This window comes from Cornus florida, unplaced genomic scaffold (assembly GCF_030987335.1).
Source record: "Cornus florida cultivar Cherokee Brave unplaced genomic scaffold, ASM3098733v1 CherokeeBrave_3.0.0_Hap2_Chr09, whole genome shotgun sequence".
NCBI lineage: Eukaryota > Viridiplantae > Streptophyta > Magnoliopsida > Cornales > Cornaceae > Cornus > Cornus florida.
Window position 1 is genome coordinate 13,127,614 of NW_026775579.1, and position 24,927 is coordinate 13,152,540.

Sequence of the window (24,927 nt, forward strand, 5' to 3'; positions counted from 1 at the left end):
AAAGGGATTTGAAAATGAAATTCAAGGCCAAAAGAAATCTCGAAAGTGAGAGTCGGGCCAAGAACAAACCGAAAAGGGATCAGGAAACTCCAGATCGGAGAAATGTCAAGGCTGGAGGTGCAAGTGCCAGTAGGAAGGAGACAGAAGGCATTAACAAAAGAACTACCGCAACGATGAACCCATAGTGCAGAAACAAAAAAATGAGAACAAACCACGAATAACCAGAGCCCGAATAACACGGCTCCAATACTGGGGTCAAAAGTAGAGAGGAATCTCTAGATTGACTCCAATTGGATTATGAGGTTTGATATTGTGAATGGAGCTCACTGTTCAACATCTGACTCGGTACCATTTTTAAAAAAATGTATGCGGGTCTGCGGTAATGTGCAGGCTGATCCATTCATTTAAAGCAAAATTTGTGCTTAATGAAATATTGTACAATAGATATTTGATTTATCAACAATCCTTTTACAGAGCATTCGTAGAGTATTGTTTGATCTATCAGCAGTTCTTTTATAGAGATCAAGAGTAAGCATGAGGTCGAGAGCTGTTGGACGGGAGAGTTGCAAAGTTTTTGGTGGAACGATAGAGTGTAAGCTTGAGTCAAAGTGAAATGTACTTTGCTTCAAACATAGTGGATCGTTTCGCTTGAGACGACGGAATCTCTGAGATATTTCTCATAATGATTTAAAAATCTTGCTGTCATCTCTCAAAATTTATTTACTTTAATTGCACTTTATTTTTGCTTTGTGGGTTGATTAATTTATTTTCATTTTGATAAATTTAATTAAGCAAAAATAATATAAAAGGGCAAGTTGAAACTAATACCTATTAAAATAGGGAATATAAGAGCTATACTGCAAGTAGGTCAACCACCTAAAAAAAATAACCAACTCTCTATTAAGCACAGGATAAGATTCTTTTGAATTTATCTATATTCATTAATATCTAGATTCTTTTTAGTTCAATATTGACTAATAAGAAGGGTTTATGGCACTTGTACCATGGCTCCTTTGTGTGTGTGTTGTTTAACTATTTTAGAGGCCTATTAAACTTAATCAAAGAGTTAAGCTTTTGAGATCAAAACACCTTAAAATTTTGATGTAAAAACACCAATAAGTGAACTCTTCTCTTTATTCAATAATGTATAAGATCCCATATATCTGTTCTTATTTTACCTTTCAACATTGTTATATATATTATAACCATATGATTACATTCTTAATAATAGATAAACGAATTAACATTCCAGGCTTACATAGGAATTGAAAATTCCATCCAATGCTTCCTGCCTTCTGGTCATAAAATCTTATTCACCAGCTGAAGGATGATAAGCAATAGGAATCACACACAAATCTCTTTTCCTGTTAACTGTTGCACCAAAAACCTCATCTATGTCAAGATCTTATAGCTTCTATCCCTCGGGAAGTTTCCAGTCAAAGTGATACAATAAATTTGCCAGTGCAAGCTCAACATTAGCAATCCTGAATGACATGCTATGACACATTCTCCTTCCAGCACCAAATTATAGATATTGAAAATGATTTCCCTTGTAATCAATTGAACTATAAATGAACCTCTATGGAAGAAAGCTCTCGGGATCACTTTAGTTTTCAGGATTGATACTAATAGCCCATACATTAACAAGTACTTGAGTTTTTGCAGGTATCTCATATCCATCAATTTCACATCTCTCTTTGCTCTCTCTTGGAACTAATAAAGGGATAGAAGGTTGTACTCTTAGAGTTTCTTTGATAACTAACTTAATTAACTCAATTCAAGTATGTCTTCTTGATTAACAATATTTCCTTTTTTTTACATAAAACCTGTTTCACCTCAGTGCCTTTTTCATAACTCTTAGGTTTTTCAGCAATTCTGACATTGTCCATGCTAAAGTTGTAGAAGATGTGTCAATCCCGTTCCTGGAAGAGCATTGAAATCGAGTTAAAAATAATTTGTGGAAGTTAATTCATTGATATTGATAGAAGCAGAAAGTAAATGTACTGACCAAAACAGTGCACTTGATGTCTGTCATACTTAAGGGGATCTCAAGATTACCCTCATCCTGAAGTCTTAGAAGAACATCTACCAGATCTTCATGACTAGCTTCACCATCACTGGTATGTGTTGATGCCTTCCTAGCTTTATATTCATCAATGATGTTGGTCAACACCCTATCAAGATTTTGATGCTTTTTCTCGAGTCTAGGCTTTAGCCCATTTATCCAAGCAAGCATTTTAACTAAAGGAAAGAGATCATCAACATTGAAACCTCCTGTTTTCTCTATGTTTTCCTTGATAAGTGCTATGAATTCTTTTTGCCTATGAAATGTTGAACCAATGGCCACCTTTGCAATGGTACTGCATGTCAATGAGGAAAGCTTTTCACTGAGATTCATCCGAGATCTTGAATGCGTTAAAATAGATTTGATGAAATTTGATGTCTCTTCTTCCCTGATGGGTCGAAATGATTGGACACATTTGGCACTTAAAAGCTAGAGGAATTATTCGGGTAACGATTTTTTAATACTCCCTCAGTAAATTGGTTGTCATGATTTATCTTTTTCATGCTGTCCAAAGTACTTGATCAAATTAAAAAGTTAAAGCAAAATAATTTTTTACATTTTCAATTTTTTATTTTTTATTTTTTTTTACTTTATTATGTATATATTCAAATTTGAGAGGATAATTTGATAAAGTTCTACTTGGAATGAGACAACTAATGTGTAGGGGTGAACAAATTGTTAGGAAACGTGCAAGTTTTAAAAAACTTTTGAGGGATTTTCATACATAGATCTTGATTTATCACATAGAGACAAGTTTTATGCAAAAATAAAAGATGATGTATCATTCAATTAACAGTTTGAATACTTACATCAAAGGTCTGAGTAAACCTTTAAATCTTTTCTCTAAAGTGAATGTTCTCACTTATTGTAGACCTCTTTAGGAATCACCAATATGCCTCGATGAACGACCTTGGAGTCAAGGCTTGTGGTAGCCTCTTTTAGAAGAGATAGCAAACCCTAAAATTTAGGGAGAGAGAATATATTTCTTTTTCTTCTTCTAAAAGTCACTCCCTAAAATATACATGGACCCATGTATATATAGGCAAAATAAAAATAAGAAAAGGAAACAATATATTCTCCTCCATCTCTAATTCAAATATCTCAATTCTAATAAGACTCCAATATCAACTTGGGCTATGGGTGAGAATCCTTTGGGCTTACTATTTTCTTGGCTACTATAAATTAATAATTGGTCTGGTCCATTAAACCGTGGACCCAATTCAATTAATTCATAAATTAATTTCTACTCCACTAAAAGAAATTAATTGCACTCTAATGAAATAGTAAATAACCGCTAAGTCAATGTTGCACTTTGACCCCTCTATACATAATTATTTATCAGATTATAAAGTCATCAATCCGACAACATAATTAATATAATTATTTTGTTACCTTTGATTATTTCCGGCATTATCACAATAAAATATTTGTTTGACAAAAATAATAATTTACTAAATAAATATATAGAAAACATTTTGTCTAAAACATACAAAGGCCTTCGAATTTAATTTGTGATCAACCATAATCAATGCAAAATAAATACAAGCAGCACTGATGCAAATATTGAGAATATAACCCTCTAACTATTAATTACATTACTACCCTAAGTGCCGATCTAAAGATCCCGAAGTATCCGCCGAACAAATCAAAGTAATTATTAATTAATAAAAGAGCCTATACTTCTGTCATGCTTGAGAGTCAAAAGCCATGACTGTGATAGAGAGTAATTGCATACGACAGCTCTCGCAATATATCTCAACCTATCGTGGACTCAGTTCAAGTCTTAATTAATTAAATGTCCATCCATAATTACCGACTTTAAACCATTTATGATTGCTTATTTATAACTTAGTATTAATTGCCATTACATACATATATAAATATATTTTGTAATCAAGTGGACACAATCAATTCCATAATGAATCGAAAAAATAATACATTCCATTCACCAATTGTATAATGCCTTAATAATAATATTCAGATAAGAAACTATGACTTTTACAATCCAAATAAGAATTTGCTATGTTAGAGCACACATATCCCAACACAAATAATCCATGAATATGCAAATCCGATCCGATCCGTGTCAATCGGATCAGCTTGCTACACCCACGGATTGGTGGCAGATTCAAAGAAATTGAATCCGTAGTTCATGGATCGGTTGATGGATTAGATTATTAAAATCCAATCCGATTCAATCCACAAGATTTATATATATTCAAAGAATGTATTATTAAATTTTATTAGTTAATGATTATTTATTTGACTCGAAGAATGTATTAGTTAATGGTCATTTAAATATATGAATTAATGTTGGTAAATTGAAATTTTATTTATTACGATATGGTTAAAAAATAAACAATATTGAATAGTTTAGAAAAAAATGATATCTGCAGATTTGATCCGATCCATCATTCCACGAATTTGATCCGTTATCCCACAAATTTGTGACAAATTAAGATTTTTTCAATCCGTTAAGAACGGATTAGATTAAATAAATAAATAGGCCAATTAACAAATAATTATAAAATTAGCTAATTGAGAGAGTGTATACCGTCACTTTCAATTTGGCCAAACATAACTCTTTTATGAAAAGTTGTCCAAATACAATTGTAGTAAAACGTATTTCAGCCGACCACCCAAATACATGATGCTTTTTTGTTTGCTTTCTCTCTTTTTTGCTCTTTGAGAGAAAAAGTTGATACTTGGGTCTCTTTCTCTCTCTAGCGTGCGCAGACTCTCTCTTTCTCTAGACGCGCGCAGACACACACTCTCTCTCTAAAATGCTAACTCCACGTATCATGTGTCCCCTCAAATTATGGGTCCCACAAGATACACTCTGACTCAGCTAATCGTCAGTGCTTTCATTTAACCGTCAGCGTGACTCAGCTTTAAAAATATCATTTCAGTAGAGATATTTGCGACCAACACAGTGTTGAGATTTTATCTTATAGTACAGCTGTATGATTGAATTATTACTCCTTAATTTAGGGTTAATTGGTAGGTAATTAGTTACCTATTTTAGCTAAATTCTATTATATAAAATGAGTGTAACAACATCATTGAAAGTATAGAATACAGTTTTTAATTCTCATATTCTATCTTTGAATTTGAAGATGGTATCAGAGCGATCATTGAACCGTATTTTTGAATCTCTTTGAATTTATCTGTGAAATTCACAGACCCATACACCCATTCACCCATTTTCCTTACTTAACAGAGAAGCGGTTCTTTGACTTTCTAGAATAATATATAAAATAAAAAATATATATATTATATATATATATATTTATTCAAATAAATATATATATATATAAAGAAATCATTATATGGGTTGAAACAATCTCCAAGAGCATGGTTTGGAAGATTCACAAAGTCTATGATAGCCTTTGGCTACCGTCAGAACAATTTAAACCACACGTTATTTCTGAAGAAACAACAGGGTAAGATCACTGCACTCATTGTATATGTAGATGATATGGTGGTTACAGGGAATGATCCTGAAGAAATGAAAGCTCTCAAGAAGTACTTATCCAGAGAATTCGAAATGAAAGATCTAGGTCCTTTGAGATATTTTCTTGGGATTGAAGTATCTCAATCTAATAAAGGAATCTTTACATCTCAAAGAAAATATGCCTTAGATCTATTACAAGAGATTAGCATGACAGCATGTCAACCAGCTGAGACACCAGTCGAAGAAGGATTGAAGTTATGTGTTGAGTCCAACCCAGTACCTGCTAATAAAGGAAGATACCAAAGACTTGTAGGGAGATTGATGTACTTAGCATACATGAGACCGGATCTGGCTTATGCATTGAGCATTGTTAGCCAGTTTATGCATGATCCTGGAGAGCGACATATGAATGTAGTTATGCAAATTTTGAGGTATTTGAAATCTAATCCTGGAAAAGGAGTTTTGTTCACTAAAAATGTTGGTTATCAAAACATAGATACATATACTGATGCTGACTGGGCTGGAGCTATAGATAATAGACGATCTACTTCTGGTTACTTTACTTTTGTAGGAGGTAATCTTGTTACATGGAGAAGCAAGAAACAAAATGTTGTTGCTCGCTCGAGTGCAAAAGCTGAATTCAGAAGTATGGCACTTGCACTTTGTGAAATATTGTGGTTAAGATTTCTCTTGCGGGATTTGGGTTATCTACCTGGGTAACCTATTCGATTATATTATGATAATAAAGCAGCATGTGATATTGTCCATAATATAGTTCAACATGATCGTACGAAGCATGTCAAAACAAACAGATTCTTCATTAAGGAAAAGTTGGGTGGGAAAATTATAGAGTTGCCTAAGATTCGATCTGAGGATCAACTAGCCGACAGTCTCACCAAAGCAGTCTCAAATCAAGTGTTTTTAAAATTTTTAGACAAGTTGGGCATGTGTGACATCTATGCACCAACTTGAGGGGGAGTGTTAAGATTTTATCTCATAGTACAGCTGTAGGATTGAATTATTTACTCCTTAATTTAGGGCTAGTTGGTAGGTAATTAGTTACCTATTTTAGCTAAATTATATTCTATAAAGTGAGTGTAACACCATCAATGAAAGAATCGAATACTGTTTTTAATTCTCATATTCTATCTTTGAATTTCAAGACATAGGGTATTTCCAATTAAAAGGTTGAGCACTAAGTAACACAATTCTTCTGAATAGGTATTGCTATCACGCTTCGAGTTCGCTTTCGCTCTTACGTTCCGCATGTGCTCTCGCTCAAATTCTCACTATTTATGACATAATTTTTCCGCTCTCACACTCTCGCTCTGACTCCCGCTCCCGCTCCTATTTTATGTGACTTAGGTTGAGCATTGTTTAATTTACTTTTGGAGCTTATTTTAAGATTAATTCGCATTCATGATATTTTATACTTTCTCTGTACTAAAATAAGTGTCATTCTTTTTTTTTTTTGTCTGTTCGAAAATAATTATCCACTTTCATTTTTCAAACAATATATTTCACATCTTTTCATATATGTCCTTTGAGTTTTAAATTTTAAACTTGAATATTAAAAAATTTAAAGAATAATTTAGTAACTTTTCAAGAGATAATACATATCCCACATGTCTTCTTAAAAATTATTACTCTCAAAAGCTACACTTAAATTAAGATGAAGAGAGTATGTCTTGTATACATAGACTTAAAACCATGACTTAGTATCGGAAAGAAAAAAATAATAATAAAACTTTGACTTATTTTCCAAATCTTTAACCACAGTAATATTTTATTCATACTTCTTCCATCCTCTAGAATGTTCTGTTCAACATTTTTGAGCTATGTACCAATTGACTAATAATATATGTATTGTTACAAATGTTTTCACAATGAAATTGTTATATTATATTTTACATATATATATATATATATATATATATATATGTGTTTTTTCTTTTATTTAATAAAAAATGATAGAAGAGACGAATTTTTAGGTTTTTTTAAATTGGTCAAAATTCTCTAGATTGACTCCAATTAAGATTATTTGAGGTTTGATATTGTGAATAGATCTCGTTGTTCAGCATCTGACTCGGTACCATTTTTTAAAAAATGTATGCGGGTTGGCGGTAACGTGCAGGCTGGTCCATTCATTTAAAACAAAACTTGTGCATCTCCAAGTCAAATAGAACGTCAAATCGAGTATGCTGTCAAATTTCTAACCAATAGCTATAAACAAGATTTTCACATATGCTAACAAAGTTAAGATTTTCAAACATAGGTAGACATAATTTGAAACCACATGTAACTTCTCTAAGGTGACCTGCAGTAGTTCCACCGACTCAACACGAGTAAAAAATCCCCTTGGTCAAAGTTTCCTCTAATTCTCCACAACGAAATCGAAATGGTGATTACCCAGGGAATAAGAATGTAATCACCCTCTCAGAGCAGTTTAACCTATCATGATGCTCCACTAAATTAATTTGAAGAGTGGTGTTTCGATCACACTTTAAAGGGGTGACAACATTCGTAGAATGTTGTTCGATCTATCAGCAATCCTTTTATAGAAATCAAGAGTAAGCTTGAGGTTGATAGCCATTGGACAGGGGAGTCGCAAAGTTTTTGGTTGATAGATGACATTATTAAAGGCTCAAACTAAAATTGGAAATTTAATAATAACCATCCAATGCTATCTACCTTCTTGTCTTAATATCGTATTCAGTAGTTGAAGGATTATAAGCAATAAGAATCACACACAGATATCTTTTCCTACTAACTACTGCACCAAAGGCCTCAGTCATGTCTGTGAGATATATTTTATAATTGGCTAATTTCGTTGTCAAAACAAGTTCGAACGAGTTGTAATTTTTAGCTTTAAAATTTCAAAGATTAAAGATCAGATGTAGATTTAAAGAAGTTCAAGTGTTCATGGGTTACAACATTCCAAGATGATGAGAACAATGTTTTAGGAAGATATGTGAGTGAGTGAGAACACTTTAGGAAGTTTAAAAGGTTTAGGGAAACAAAGATTTTAATGTTGCCTCTTGGGAACCGGCAGGAGGATCTTTGAACCGGTAGCAAACCTTGGTCCATGCCGATCACACTTTGAAAGGGTTGGAACATTCAAGGAGTGTTATCTGATCTACCTGCTACTCTTCTACAAATATCAAGCATAAGCCTGAGGTCAAGTTGTTGTTGTACGGGGAATCGTAAAGCCAGAGGATTGTCAGCAATTGGTGTTTGGTAGAATGATAGGGTGTGAGCCAGAGTCAAAGTTCGGTGTACTTTGTTTCAAACATAGTGGATCGGTATACTTTAGACTGAATAGTCTATAAGGTTTTTCCCATGTAAACAGTTGACGTATTTTATCAACTAGGGTTTTTCTGCTAAAAATCCTGGTGCAATCTCTCTAAACTTTTACTTGCTTTACTTTATAGTATTTATATTTGTGATTGTGGATTGTTAAATTGATCATATAATTTAATCAATCATAAATTGAGCAAGTTGACCTAATAATCAGATCTAGGCCGTTAAAGGAGTTAATCACAATTAAAATCAACTAACTGTTTCCACATCCCGCATAACTCTATTTTCACAATGTCTAGATCTTTTTGTTCCTATCCCTCAGGAAGTTTCCAGTCAAAGTGATACAATAAATTTACAAGTGGAAGCTCAACATTAGCTACTCCAAATGACACGCCAGGACATATTCTCCTTCCAGCACCAAATGGTAGATATTGAAAATCAGTCCCCTTGTAATCAATTAAACTATCAAGGAATCTCTCTAGAAGAAAACTCTCTAGATCAGTCCAATTTTTGGGATCTCTACTAATTGCCCATATATTAACAATGACTTGGCTTTTAGCAGGTATCTCATATCCATTGATTTCACATCTCTCTCTACTCTATAGGTAGTAATAAAGAGAGAGGAGGGTGTAATCTCAGAGTTTATTTGATAACTAACTTTAAGTAACTCAATTCATGGAGGTTATCTTCATTAACAATATTTCATTTTGTACTTAAAACTTGTCTCACCTTGGCTTGTACCTTTTCCATAACTCTTAGGTTTTTCAGCAATTCTGACATTGCCCAGATTATAGTTGTAAATGATGTCTCAATCCCTCCACTGAACATGTCCTGAAAGAGCATAGAAATTGAGTTAAAGAATAAAGAATATAGAACAATATCATGACTTATAGGCTCCTATTATGCTCTTCTGCAACTCTGAGAGCTTGCCTTCAAAGACGTATTTTTGGGCATTAGCCACTTTGGGTGTTGGACTAGCTAATATCTTGAACATAATGTGTATATTGGTGTTTGAAGATAAAATTTTTAAAACTGAATTTTAGTATGTAAATAGGGTTTTGGACTTCAGCTCAGCAGGAGGTAAAAGTAATTTGTGAAACTTATTCATTGATATTGGTAGAAGCAGAAACTAAATGTACTAACCAGGAGAATTGACTTGGTATGTGCCATAGTTAAGGGGATCTTAATGTTACCCTTCTCTTGAACTTTTAGAATAACATCGACCAGGTCTTTATGATTAGCTTCACCATCATTGGTCTATGTTTCCACCTTCCTAGCTTTATGGTCATCAATGATGTTGGTAAATACCCTATCAAGTTTTGATGAAGTTTCTCAAGTCTAAGCCTCAGCCCAGTTATGAAAGCAAGCATTTTAACCGAAGGAAAGAGATCAGCAACCTTGAAACCTCCTGCTACAACCACGGCTTCCTTGATAAGTGATATGAATTCTTCTTGGCCTTGGAATTTCTTACCAATGGTTGCCTTTGCAGTGATGCTGTATGTCAACGACACAAGCTTTTCACTAAGATTAATCAGAGATCTTGTATGGGTCAAAATAGATTTGATCAAATTTAAGGTCTCTTCTTCCCCGATGGGTCAGAATGATTGGACACGTTTGACACTTAAAAGCTCCATTATGCAAAGTTTTCAAAGTTTTCTCTAGTAATCCCCATAAGGTGCGAGGGCAACGTCATACTTAGATATGATATTTATAGAAAGATTAAAAGGCCTGCTAGCAAAGACAATGTCATGTGTTTTCATCCCCTCTTTTGCAGTTTTTGCTAAAGAAATGACAACGATAGAAAGTTGTCCAAGTCGTAGGTGTATCAGAAGTCCATATTTCATGGCCAAATCTCTTAGGCACTGATGGGGTAGAGTTTCCATAAATTAGTGAATGTTTCCTATTAGAGGTAGCTTCCATGGTCCAGGAGGTAGTTTTGGAATTGAACTGATCTTAGTTTTAGATGCTATTTTAAATACCATGGACAGAAAGAGCAGGAATGTCAAAAGAATTGGGAAGGAAAGGATTGGGAGCTCCATCATCAATTGTAGAGCCACGTTCGAGTCTTCACTTATCTCCGTGGATCCTTGAAGTTTTGCAAGATCCTTTGAGCATTTTTAGTTTACTTTTCTAGGTTGTATACATGGTTCCTTTGTTTTATAAATGAAAATGCATTATGTTGATGATATTATTTTCCACATATAAAAATGTAAATATTTAACATTGAACTAAAATATATATATATATATATATATATATATATATATATACACACACACACATATATACACACATATTGATAAGAAACACACTTAGGCATGCAGTCACACACATTTTTCCCACACTCAGGCTCAAACCCCTCCCTTCCCTCAAAGGGGATCAAGAAAAATATTTAGATACATGTTGCACATGAAGTATGTACGAAATCGTTAATCAGACCTTTTGATAAGATTGAATTGTAGACATTTAGATATATAAACTTTATTGATATTTCATATGCACCTTCAAATATCATTTTTTATCTGCATCTTCTACAATATAAGATATAGATAAACCTTCTTAATTAGACACAATTTTGAATATCATGAATAGAGTGAGCAGGAAAGTGAAGAGAATTGGGAAGGAGAGGAATGGCAACTCCATCAGCAAATGTAAAGCAGTGTCCAGATTTTACTTCTCTCAGCTGTAGAATTGCTTTTATATCCAGATTTATCCATTTTTAAGTTCTCATTTTTGAGTTGTGTCCTTTGTTTTATGAATAACGATGCTTAGAGTTCTATATATATATATATATATGAATTATTGTTATTTAATCAGGAAGGGCTGTGCTACATTCTCGCCTTCTAAAGTGGAATGGCGAGGATTGAAGTTTGAAGTTCTGTTCGAGGCAAAGTGAGTTATTGTGTTTTTTTCCAAGATAAAAAGGTAAATAAAAAAAAATATTGTAAATGGATCCTGAGGAGGACTTATGGAAGATTGAAATGAAGTATAGATATATGTGCATTGAGTTATATACATATCATAATGGTCATATAAATCATACATATGGTTCAGATATGTCCAAAAGTAAGTGGATTCAGAAAAATTATTGGAAGAACTGGAGAAGCAGATTGTGGAGGGAAAAATCCCCCTCGCCAATAAAAATTAGCCATGTCATTAAAATAAGTCAAAGGCTAAATTCTTCTCCAAACTAGCCCATCAAAGCCCAAATTAAAGTCGCTGTTGACCCAAGAGTATTCATATTAACCTCATAATCCGTGGGCCAGCCCATTCACATCCAATTCTAGTTCAATTGGATCAAAGTCTTTTTACTTTAAAGATTCTACGTAAAAGGAAGTTCTGTGTAGAGGAAACCTTGTATGGAAAGAACTACGAAAGGGAAGAACTATGTAGGTAAAAAGTTGTATATGGAATGAATTGGAGGACAAGCTGGCCGAGTCCTACCATAATTTCATCGTCTTTTTGTATATAAATAGAGGCATAGACCTCCAATAAAGATCATCGAGCATTACAAGCTTCTCTCTGAATTATTCTTGTTAATTACTCTTTTATTTTGAGTGAGTTGTATCTATTCCTTTGACTTTTTAGTCAAACGAATTATTTGCACCTACACTTTGGCGCCGTCTGTGGGAAACTTTTAGAAATATATTCCTATGGGTGAATTGAAATCTTTTATGCTATTACAATCCGGGATGTCAATCGAAGGAGCCGCAGCCGTAGCCGATCAACAAATGGAACTAATGCAAAAGATGCAAGAAGAGTTCTTGCAATAGTTCGAGACCCTCCGTCAAGCAAATGAGGCCAGTGCAGCCCAGATTGCGTTGCTTCAGCAGAAGAACGATGCTCTCCAGACAGCTATGGCGCAGATAGCACCATAGTGACTACCAGGCAACGCAGTAGGAGCTCTCCCCAACCACAATATTCCTCCTATTGATGAAGCTCAAGCTAACGAGAGTTAATAAGAGCAGCAGGCAAGAACCGAGGCAGTAGCTTCGGGTAACCATCCTTGTCACGCACAAGATAAACAGGATGAATCCAGCCGTAAGCTCACATTGTGGACAAATGGTGTCCAAGATGGAGCCCAAGAGATCTTTGACAAGAAGAACCTCCTAAGGATTCAGACGCCTGTCGAGATGGCCAGGGAGTATAAAGCCTCTCTGGTGAAGACTTTATTCACTGATTAGATATACTACGTTAATAGACCTAAAAAATTTACCATGTCAACTTTCACTCAGTTCGATGGCACAGGAGATCCCTCCCGTCACCTCAATCACTACCCTTAGAAGATAGCTCTGGATAACCACAACAATGCATTCATGTGCAAAGTTTTTTCAACTACTCTGACAGGAGCTGCACTGGAATGGTTCAAGAATAGGCCACATAAGTCCATTCCAAACTATGAAACTCTGTGCGCTATGTTCTTAGTGCAATACTATGGTAATAAGAAGTAAAAAAAGACTATCGCTAGCCTCTTTACTATAAGGCAAAAGAGAGGTGAAACGTTATAGGATTTTCTGTCTAGGTATAACAGGGAGGCCTCAGAGATAGCAGATTGTCACCCTGACACTGCTGTGGAAGCATTCAAGATAAGCATGATCCAAGGGACTAAGTTCCATACCTCTTTAGTCAAATACTCCCCTCTAGATATGCAAACTCTTAATGCCAGGGCACAAGTTTACATTCGGTTTGAAGAAAATGTAGCTCACTGAGCATAACATGCCACCTTCGTTATAGTAGAAAATAATCCTCGGGAAAAAAGCTTCAAGTTCAAAGAGTTAGAGAAGTCAGTATACCTCAGCACCAGTTGCTCAGCTACTTGAGAAAAGACTGAAGAATGAGGACAGAGTGACACCTCTCCGAACCACATTGGCTCGATTATTCCAAGAGAACAAAGTAAGATTCACAGCCCCTCAGCCAATACGATAACCCCTGGAGTAGAAAGATAAAAACATACATTGCGCATATCACAGGGACTATGGGCATACAACCAATGACTGTAGATCCCTTCGGCGACAGGTGAAAAGCATGATATCCAAAGGAGACCTAACAGACTATCTCGGGCTGAAGGAACAGATAAGGCCAAGGGAGGTTAATCCTCGAAAGGTAGAAGGTAATCAAGTAAAGGTCATTCATGCAATCCATGAAAATTCGGATGAAAACCAAGAATTAGAAGAGGTGTACCGATCCAGACTGAGGGTCATCCACAAGTTAAGGAAGTTATCCTCAGTGAATACTATCACTTTGGGCAGTATTAGCATCAGATTCAGAAATGGGGATTTATCCAGAGTTTAGCTTCCCCACGAAGATCCGCTTGTTATCAGTCTTCTGGTAGTAAACTGCATGATCAAAAGGGTCTTGGTAGACCCTGGAAACAGTGCCAATATTATTAGAGATTCCATCGTTGTCAATTCGTGCTACCTCTAGTCATTTGATGGGATTCGACGGAACAAAAGTGGATCCTATTAGGGTAATCAATTTATCAGTCACTACTGCAAAAAGGACACTAAAAGAAAACATTGTTTTGATTGAGATTCATCCTTCTTACAATCTCATCAGGGGAAGAGGTTGGATTCACCGAATGAATGGAGTATCGTCTACTCTATATTAGGTGATTCGACGCTTATCTCCGGATGGAAAAGAAGTCATTAACCTTTAGGGAGATCAAGTTACTATAAAAGAGTGTTATACGTTGACACTAAGAGAAGCAAAGAAAGGAGTTAAGACAATCAGACCAAATGCAGCCCCTGAAGGTGTTGCTAAATAACAATTACAGAGCCCTCTGCCCGAGTATGCAGAAGCCAAGGAAGAAATGGTGATGCCCACCGAGGAATCTCTTGAAGCTGTAGAGGTTATCCTCGGTAATTCACAGAAAGTCACTTATATGGGTTCATCCCCCTCAGTTGAAGAGATGGAGGTGTTGATAGATGTTATCCGAATAAATATAGATACATTCGAATGGATCCACTCGAACATGACAGGAATCAACCCTTCAGTATCATGCCATAACCTAAAAGTGGATCCTTCATATAGAGTAGTCAAGCAAAAGCATAGGAGGTTTGCTCTCGAAAGAAACTGAATCATTGCTGAAGAAGTCGACAAATTGCTTCAAGTGGGTTTTATCATGGAAGTGCATTATCCACAGTGGCTTTTGAACATAGTTGTGGTCCAAAAGAAGAACAAAAAATGGAGGGTATGTATAGATTTCACTAATCTAAATAAGGTTTGCCCCAAAGATAGTTTCCCGTTACCAAAGATAGACCATATGGTGGATGCTACCATAGGCTACAAGAGGTTAACATTCCTTGATGCATACTCTGGGTACAATCAGATTCCCATGAATCCAAAGGACAAAGAAAAAACATCCTTCATTACAGAGAAGGGAACCTATTATTACAGGGTTATACCCTTTGGCCTTAAGAACGTCGGGGGAACTTACCAGCACCTCCTCAGTAAGATCTTTAATGAGATACTGGGCAAGACCATTAAGGCTTATATTAATGACATGGTGGTCAAAAGTGAGAAAAATGAGGATCACCCAATACACCTTCAAGAAGTTTTCGATACTCTAAGAAAATATAATATGAGGTTGAATCCCTCCAAATGCTCCTTTATTGTTTCTTCAGGACAATTCCTTGGACACATTGTTAATAAAATAAGGATAGAGGTAAGCCCGGCTCAGGCCCAAGCCTTAGTGCGGAATCAGAAGTCAAAGACTCACAGAAAAGTACAAATCCTAATGAGCAGAATAGCATCTCTCAGTCGCTTCATATCCCGATTGTTTTATAAGTGCAAACCTTTATTTGATGTTATACGCTCAAAAAACAACGACATATGGGGACCTCATCAGCCAAAAGCTCCGGCTAGATTAAAGTATTACATGACTAAACCCCCTAATCTGTGCGCCCCGAAGCCTGAAGAAATTTTAATCATGTATTTAGCAATTTTTGACATAGCTACAAGTGCAGTTCTGATCCAAGAGGAAGGGGGAAAGCAGTATCCAGTCTTCTACATAAGCAAGATGATGACCGATGCAGAAACAAAATGTAGCAAGGTCGAGAAGATCATGCTAGCCTTAGTGTAGGCAAAGAGAAAGCTTCGGCATTACTTTGAGTCTCATCGTATAGCGGTCCTCACAAATTATCCTATGCGGGCCATCCTCTTTAAGCCAAATCGGTCAGGAAGAATTATAAAATGGGAATCGAGCTTAGTTCTTTTGACATAGCTTACGAGCTGAAGGTGTCACACAAAGGACAAACAATGGCTGATTTCCTCCAGGAGTATGAAGACAAGGTTGAAGAGTTAGAACTCCTAGAACCACAGTGGGAACTCCATGTTGATGGTTTCTTAAACTTAGCTAGTGCTGGGGCAGGGATCATCATCACAACTCCAGAGGGAACGAAGTTGCAACAGTCAATCCATCTGGACTTTCCTGCTACCAACAATGAAGCGGAGTATGAAGCCTTGTTAGCTGGGCTTCGGCTAGCAAGCCAACTCCAGGTAAAATGTCTGAAAGTTTTTAGTGACTCACAACTCATTGTAAATTAAGAAACATGAAAGTATCAACTAAAGGAAGAAAGAATGAAGGCGTACAAAGAAGCTATTGAAAGTGCTAAGCGTGGGTTTGATCAAATCGAATTTCACCAAGTGCCAAGAGAAAAGAATTTTGAAGCAGACAGGCTAGCTACAATAGCTTCTTCTTCGGATGAAGATTTGGTCTGTATCGTGCCTATTGACACCTTGGAAGAGCCTAGTTTAGGTTCTCAGCTGCCTGTTGATGAGCGCTGAAAAGTGCGTATTTAAACCCCTTAAGCTTAGGCATTCTAGTACCTTTACCTATCTTACTTTACCGTTTTAGATTGATTTCGTATTATTTCCATTTTCAGGCACTTATCCCGAAAATAATTTAACTCAGCCAAATAAGAGCTTAATTGAAGCAATTCTAGGATTAAACAAAGAAAGGAGTAAAGTGGAGAAAGAAAGAAGCAAATGAAGCCAAAGGTGGGAAGCAGCAAAGTTCGATCGATCCAACTTCAAGGTTCAATCGATCAAACACTGATCGATCTCAGTACTTCAAGATAGATCCAACCCTTGACCCAAAGCAGAAAGTCTAAAGTTTGATCGATCCAACACCACCCTTCGATCGATCGAACACTTTTGTCCTTATTCAAATGATTGATCTTTTCCACAGCTGTACCACCCACTAACCACTTTTGTCCTTTTCCCATTTATCTCTCCCAAAATATCTCAAATTTGTCTTTTCTCAAAAAGCTCAACCAGTTGGATCGATCCAGCCTCAATTCGATAGATCTCTACCAAGTTCGATCGATCTAAGTCCAAGGTTCGATCGATCAAACTTCCTCTAGTGCAAAAAAGTTAAAAAGTCAGCTTGTTCAATTCGTCCTCTATCTAATCATTAGAGAATATTCTTTGCACGACCCTAGCTCATTTTGTGTGTCACTTGACCTACCTATAAAAGGAATATGATGCACTTTTTGAGGGGGAGACTTAGCATTTGGTAGATACAACTTTAGAGGCTATTCTTAGTGTAGAAGAAAAGGAGGAGGAGGCTAGAGACACCATTAGAGTTCTTCATCAACAAGGAGCAGATCTCTTCCATGGAGTTAGCCTTTAAGGGTTGGAGCAACATCACCACAAGTGGCTAGACATCCTCTTGGGGCTAGAGTTAGCCCCAAGCATGCTTTTTATATCTTAATCTTGTGTATTATTGAGCGATTAGTGTTGTAATTAATGTTTTGACACTTTGATATATATAGATCTTGATTGTTCAATGATTTATGTGGTTAAATGCTTTCAATTGATCATTTCATTCTATCCATATGTCTATGTATGTTAGAATAGATGTTCATGTGCTTGTCTCTAGATTTTATGTTATTGATGTATGTCTATGTGTATTGATGCTATAGATCTAGAGATTGTCAAAACATAATGCTTAATGGAATGCTCTTGTGATTTTCTTGATGGTTCATACTTGTTCCTTGATGGATTGTGCCTCTCCCTTAGTTTATTTTCATGCTAGTAGTGTAGATGTAGTGTAGTTGTAATGTAGTGTTAAATAGGAGGACAATTCATGCTTGTTGTTTGATGATCCATGCTTTAAATGCAAATAACATATATCTCTAACCTTGTGTTGTATTTGGATTGTGAGCTTAATGAAAGGATTAATGACTTGTTTTGATCTATTGTGCCTTTCACATGTTGTCTAGACAATATATGCTTCATTGCTTAGATATATTGTGCCTTTCACATGATGTTTAGACAATACATGCTTAACTAGTCATCCTTGCTTGTTGAATCAACCAAATACACACACACACCAATATTGCAACACACCATTTGCCCTCATTAGTTACTTGTCAATGGTACAGAAATGCATTGCTTGGTGGTGATCTCTAAACCCCAAGACTCTTTTCTTTCTTCTTTGCTCTTAGTTGCATGCTTTTGTTATCACTTAGTTTAATTTAGTTGCTCTTTAATCTAATAGACCAACTAACAAATTGTTTGATCACTCAACCTACTAGCCCTAATAGCGATTCCACAACCTTGTTCGACCCTCACAATCCCTTGGGACAATCCCTACTCGCCCTAGCTATATTTATAGTGAAAGGTAGTAGTGGCTTTTATAAATGTAAAACTCTTGGCCCTCGCCTAAAATTCAGACTTTCAAACTTGATGGTGTAGGATGACGAGAACACTGGTCACCTATAATGGTAATCCCAGAGATTCCAAGAGAACTGAGCTAGATGGACCAACTGGAAAGCTATCTCAATGACGGAATCCTTCCAGACCGAAAGGATGAAGCCAGGAACGTAAGGTTCGCGGCTGCCAAGTACTCAATCATTAATAACCAAGTGTATCGAAAGTCATTCTCAGGCCCGTATTTGAAGTGTTTAACTCCCTTGGAGTGTCTCGAGGTGTTAAAGCAAGTACATGAGGGGGATTGCGGTAACCATTTCGGTTGAAGAGCCCTCACCCATAAAGTTTTAACTCAAGGATATTTCTTGCCATACTTGGCTAGAAATGCTAAGGAATATGCTCGAAGGTGTGATAAATGTCAACCTTATGGTCCAATGATGTAATGACTCGGTCATTTTCTTTCCTTTCATTTTTCCTCAAATTTTATGGATCAATTTTTTTTTATTGCCTTTTCTATTCTGTGCTTGGTTTTTCATCACTTAGTGCCGTCTTAAGTGCTCAAAAATGGTTTCTGAGACTCATTCCTTTGGATTGACAACTTCCTTTAAGGACCGAGTCATTTCCGCATTTTTCGCTTTTCGACACTATTCACTTTTCGTCCTTTTTCCTATTCTGTCTTTTTTTTGTTTGTCACTTTGTTGGCACAACCTCACTTTTTGTGTTCAGAGTTGGTTTTTGGCTTCACATATTTTCATTCTAAGTGGTTTCCATGAAATACGTATCTTTACTTTTGCAGTAAAATACTCTGGTTGCTCCCGGTGTCCATAGGGACATGGATGCATAGTTTTTCAGAATATTTTTCTTTTCTTGGGGTGATTTTTATAAATATCTTTTGAAGATATTTTATTTTAGGGGTTTTTAAGAAAATATTTTTGGAAGATATTTTCATTCTGGGTCATTAGTGCACTTTTCACTTTTTGGAGGCACCATTGTGTAATTAATGAAAGTTATTACAAAAATGCCTCGTTTTGAGCCTGGATCCTGGTATAGGATTCATTTTCACTTTTCGCTGAGTCATGTACTCTTAGAATTGCCTTCTAGTCGTTTTCCCCCAGTTTTAGGGTTTTTAGCCTCAATTGCCGCCGAATTTATCCAGGCATATCTCTCTACTCGGGACTCAGTTTCTGACACTATTTTTTTGTTGTTCATATTTTCTTATTTTGGTTCTTTTCCGTTCATGGAGCTTTGCTGTTTGAGTGCATCTGTGCGAATTCCACTTTTCCAAACCCAGCGGGGCCCTTTCGGGGCACTTTTAAGGTTTTACTATAAAGAGAATGCCTTACAGTGAAAAATTACTTTTTCACCTTCTTCCTCCCTCTCTTGGCTAGATTCCATGGTAGCCAAGGGGCTGCCACCTTCTCTCTCTTCTTTTGAGCTTGTTCCCTTTGTTAAAAAGTCGAAGTGCCTTTGTGTTTTATGTTTGTCTTGACTACGCGCATCTTTCCCCCTTATTAGAATCCATTTTTGTCCATTTTTTGAGTTTGGGTTTGAGGTCAAGTTAGATTTTGGTATGTCCTCTTTGGAGTTTATCGTTCACCGTGTTGTCCACGACAAAACCCCGAAGTTTCGTCGGATTCGGAGTGGTTTCATTTTGGTGGCTTTTGAGATTTTCATCTCAAATTGAGGTAGGGGATGTTATAGGTTATTATTTTTGTTGTCTTGCATGCTATTGATGCTTATACAACTTGTATGCACGCTTTTGTTCATAATCTAGAATTTAATTTAATTATTTTCTATGTTTAAGACTTAATTCTCATGATAATATTCAACTTAGAATTAAATTGTGTCATGCTAGTAAATTAGGCTTTGATATGTTTGTTAACATATATTAAATTGGGATTATTTGAATAAAGATTGCAAATTTTATTTAATAATTTTCTTTTATGAAATTTTAATTATTATGGTTGTACCTTGCGTGGAATTAACTTGTGATATGCTATTAAATTAAGTCTTAGCATGCTCTTGAACATACTTTAATTTTGGAGCATTTGGATGAGTATGAAAATCTAGAGATTTTTATTAAAAGGATTAATTAAAATCTATTTAATGGTTCCATTGGTTTAATTAAGTTTTTAACTTGATATTGGTGGTGAATAGGACATGTATACTAGCATATATTAATTTTGGACCTTTTGAAGTTGCTTTAGAAGTTAGAGATTTAATTAAATTCTACTTTGTTATTCCATTGGCCTAATTAAGATTTTGAATGGATATATGTAATGACCATGTAATGTTGTTTAACATGAGTTAATTAGGGGTCATTTGATTGAGGTTTGAAACTCAGATAAATTAATTAGTTTATTTGATTAATTAGTTTATTTAATTAATTTTCGTTTCTATGGCGTTAATGATTTAATCATGTGTTTGACATTGGTTATAGGTTTAAATCATGATTTTGGACTTGTATTAGATTCATGAGTTTATGTTTTCAATATTGAAATATATTGTTATAGCGTGTAATGAATTGCACACTAAAGATTCAACATTTGTCATGCCATAGTAGTTGTGGATTTACTGCTTGTATTATATGTATTTCCAAATTTGGTTGTGCTTGGTAGATAGTTAATTATCTTATATATTCCTATTGATATATACGTTGTTGCACAACTTGTTGATTTTGGAAACTTGGGGATGTCATTGTTTGACTACGGCTAGGACATGGTTCAAGTACGGGGGATTGTCCCTCTACAGTTTAGTACGCACATAGGGAGGTTACCCATAGGCTAGTAACCCTAAAGTAACTATCGTGTCGGTCTGATCCGGCGTGATGTCCAAGTATCCACTTTGTTTAATTTTGCATTTCATTTCAAGTTGATAACTAGATGATATCGTAAGTTGTTGTTCTTTAATTGATTTCCCATTTTGAGTTTTAAAATGTTAACTTAGAGAAATCATGTTTTATGCGTTGTATTAGAAGTTCAAATGTTGGTTAAATTGCATCGATATTATAATTTGTATTTTAATGTTCAAATGTAGCTTAGGAACGATCCTATAGATTCATTTACAACATAGACGTTAGGTGGCATGATCCACTTTAGTTGTTTTCGTGTTTTAGAATTCAAGTTGAGGACTTTGAAGATCTATATCTTGTTGTTTTGTATAATATGTTTCTATGTTGTTTAAATTTTATGAATGATGTGATTTAAGCTAGAAATGATCTAAGGTAGCTTAGGATGTGATGAGTGCTGAACAGTGCGTATTTAAACCCTTTAAGCTTAGGCATTCTAGTACCTTTATCGATCTTACTTTAACGTTTTAGATTGATTTCGTATTATTTCCATTTTCAGGCACTTATCCCGAAAATAAGCTAACTCAGCCAAATAAGAGCAAAAATGAAGCAATTCTAGGATAAATCAATGAAAGAAGCTAAGTAGAAGCAAAAAGAAGAAAAAGGTGGAAATTAACATCTACGATCGATCTCAGATCAAAGTTCGATCGATCCAACATGATCGATCTCAGCACTTCAAGATGGATCAGAGCCCCAATGACATTTTCACAGATCTCAAAAGTTCGATTGATCCAACACCATTCTTCGATCGATCGAACTGCTTTTTCCTTATCCAAATGACTGATCTTATCTAGTTGTACCACCTTACCAACCACTTTTGTCCTTTTGCCAAAAATATCTTCAAAATATCTCAGATTTGTCTTTATCCAAAAAACGCTACCAATGAAGATCGATCCAGCCTAAGTTCGATGGATCTCAGCAATGTTCGATGGATCTAAGTCCAAGGTTCGATCGATCGAACTTCCTCCAGTGCGAAAAAGTTAAATTTCCAGCTCATTGAAAGTTGTCCTTTATCCAATCAACAGGGAATATTGTGTGCATGACCCCAGCTCATTTTTGGGTGTCATTTGACCTACCTATATAAAGATAAGGAATACTTTTTATAAGGGGGAGCCAATATCATATCATATCATTTCTTAGAGAGTAAGCTTAGAGGAGGAGGAGGCTAGAGACACCATTAGAGACTCTTCATCAACTAAGGAGCAAATCTCTACCATGGAGTTAGCCCTTGAGGGTTGGAGAAGCACAATCATGAGTGGCTAAACATCCTCTTGGGGCTAGAGTTAGCCCAAAGCATGCTTTCTACATCTTGATTTTATGTATTATTGAGGGATTAGTGTTGTAATACATGTTTTGGCACTTTTATATATATAGATCTTGTTTATTCAATGATTTATGTGGTTTAATGCTTCTAATTGATCATTTCATTCTATCCATATGTTTATGTATGTTAGAATAGATGTTCATGTGTTTATCTCTATTTCTTGTGTTATTGATGTATGTTTATGTGTATTAATGTTATAGATCTAGAGATTGTCAAAACATTGTGCTTAAAAGAATGCTCTTGTGATTTTCTAGATGGTCCACGCTCATTTCTTGACGGATTGTGTCTCTCCCTTAGCTTAATTAGTTTAATTTCATGTCATTAGCTTAATTATAGTGTAGTGGTAGAATAGTTGTTAGATGGGAGGATAATCCATGTTTGTTGTTTGATGTTCCATACTTTTGAATGCAAGTAGCATATGTCTTTTACCTTGTGGTGTATTTGGTTTGTGAGCTTAATGAAAGGATTAATGACTTGCTAGATATGTTGTGCTTTTCAAATGCTATTTAGACAATATATACTTAATTGCTAGACATATTGTGCTTTTCACATGTTGATTAGACAATGTATACTTAATTGGTCACCCTTGCTAATTGAATCAACCAAACACACACACACATTAATATTGCAACACACATTACCCTCATTAGTCATTTGTTAAGGGTGTAGAAAAGCATTGCTTGGTGGTGACCTCTAAACCCCAAGATTTTTCTCTCTCTTACTTACTCTTATTTGCATTCAATTATTTAGTTTAATTTACTCTCTAGTTTAAGCAACCAACCAACCATTTGTTTGATCATTCGACCTACTAACCCTAATTGCGATTCCACAACCAGGTACGACTCCATTCCCTTAGGACAATCCTTACTCACCCTAGCTACATTAGTAGTAGTGTTGGTAGCGGTTTTTATAAATTTAAACTTGACCCAAAAGGCTTTTCTTGAACTGTACATTCACTACATCAATTTAGTCTTAGGAACAACCATCTCGTCAAATTTTGGCGCCGTTGCCGGGGATTAGGCAATGTTGTATATGTGGAATCAATTAGGAATTAGTACTCTTTTGATCGTGTCGTTACTTTGTTTTTATTTTTCTTTAGATTACTTATTGTGTTTGTTCATCTTTGACAAGGAGTATTGAGCTAGTAGGCGAGCAAAGGAACATCCAAGCAAAGGAGCTAAGTAAGCAAGGAAAAATGCTAAAAATTTAAAAAAATTGCTATGCTAAGCTATAAATTTGGAGTTAAAGTACTAAAGGACCTTTGTGAGCTTTTTCTTACTCAATCCCTTAGTTAAATCGTCGGCTCGCGTGGTGGCTTGTTTTTAATTTCTTAGCTAAATTGTGAGCCCGCGTGGAGGCAATTTACTTTTCTTTGCATTGTTATCAAAGCATGGGAGTATGGGAATACTGTATGTGGAGGAAGTTTGTTGATTGTTGATTTGTTGCGAAGGAGGAGTGCTTGTTTGTTTTGTTATGATTTATGTGTCATTTGTAGCCTTGTATAGACCTTGTCATATCATACATTCTAGGCATTCACATGGAAAATCTAGAGGGTAATCTTGGCTACTTAAACCCAAGTTTCATGCACAACCTACCTCTTAATCAACATGGCCCCGGAGTTCAAGCTCCAATTCCTCCAATGGTCCTTCGTGATCATTATAATCTTCATACATACCATGCACCTACTTGCATTGTGTTGCCTAATTTTGAGGCTAATCAATATGGAATCAAGCCCAAGACCATTCAAATGTGTCCATTCTTTTATGGCTTGGATGAAGAGGAACTATATAGGCATCTTAATGAATTTCTTTAACTATGTTCCACCGTGAGGTACATGGATGTCCCGGAGGAAGTTCTTAAATTAATTCTCTTCCCCTTCATGCTTAAAAATAAAGCAAATCATTGGTTCAATACTTTAGGTGTATATTCAATAACATCTTGGGCCCAAATGCAAAATGAGTTTTTAAAAAAAAATTTCCCCGTAAGTTTAACCAATGTAATATGCGCTTCAATTAGAGAATTTTCTCAAAGGGAATGAGAGTTGTTGCATGAGGCTTGGGAGAGATTGAATGACTTGCTAAGAAAGTGTCCACACCATGGTATTCCAAAATGGCAAGTTGTCCAATACTTCTGTGAAAGCCTATCCGACATGCAAAAGGACATAGTTGATACCTCATGTGGAGGTTCGTATTTTAGAAAACATGAAGATGACATTTGGCACCTCTTTGAAAAAATGAGTGAAAACTCTTTGCACAAATATTACACTTCTCGGCTTAATCATG

The 24,927-nt window shown here is 35.6% G+C and overlaps 2 protein-coding genes across 2 annotated transcripts; one reads left to right on the plus strand and one right to left on the minus strand.

Moving 5' to 3' along the window:
• Positions 1 to 5,444: 5,444 nt before the first annotated feature.
• On the plus strand, positions 5,445 to 6,294 carry LOC132272382 (uncharacterized mitochondrial protein AtMg00810-like). The gene is made up of 2 exons (XM_059773541.1): positions 5,445 to 6,093; positions 6,203 to 6,294. Exons 1-2 carry the CDS (start codon positions 5,445 to 5,447, stop codon positions 6,292 to 6,294), a joined length of 741 nt encoding a protein of 246 aa, XP_059629524.1.
• Positions 6,295 to 9,130: 2,836 nt separating this feature from the next.
• On the minus strand, positions 9,131 to 13,686 carry LOC132272383 (desmethyl-deoxy-podophyllotoxin synthase-like). Its single transcript, XM_059773542.1, has 4 exons — positions 13,613 to 13,686; positions 10,067 to 10,313; positions 9,549 to 9,650; positions 9,131 to 9,418 (listed from the first exon to the last, which is right to left on the minus strand). The coding sequence occupies exons 1-4, from the start codon at positions 13,684 to 13,686 to the stop codon at positions 9,131 to 9,133; spliced, it is 711 nt and encodes a 236-aa protein (XP_059629525.1).
• Positions 13,687 to 24,927: the final 11,241 nt, after the last annotated feature.

Coding starts and splice junctions, on each gene's coding strand:
- LOC132272382 (XM_059773541.1), top strand. CDS start 5,445: ATGATAGCCTTTGGCTACCGTCAGAACAATTTAAACCACACGTTATTT. Junction 6,094..6,202: donor TTACTTTACTTTTGTAGGAG/GTAATCTTGTTA, acceptor ATTGTGGTTAAG/ATTTCTCTTGCGGGATTTGG.
- LOC132272383 (XM_059773542.1), bottom strand. CDS start 13,686: ATGTGGTTCGGAGAGGTGTCACTCTGTCCTCATTCTTCAGTCTTTTCT. Junction 10,314..13,612: donor GCTGAGCAACTGGTGCTGAG/GTATACTGACTT, acceptor GTTGACATACAG/CATCACTGCAAAGGCAACCA. Junction 9,651..10,066: donor GGAAACATAGACCAATGATG/GTGAAGCTAATC, acceptor ATGCTCTTTCAG/GACATGTTCAGTGGAGGGAT.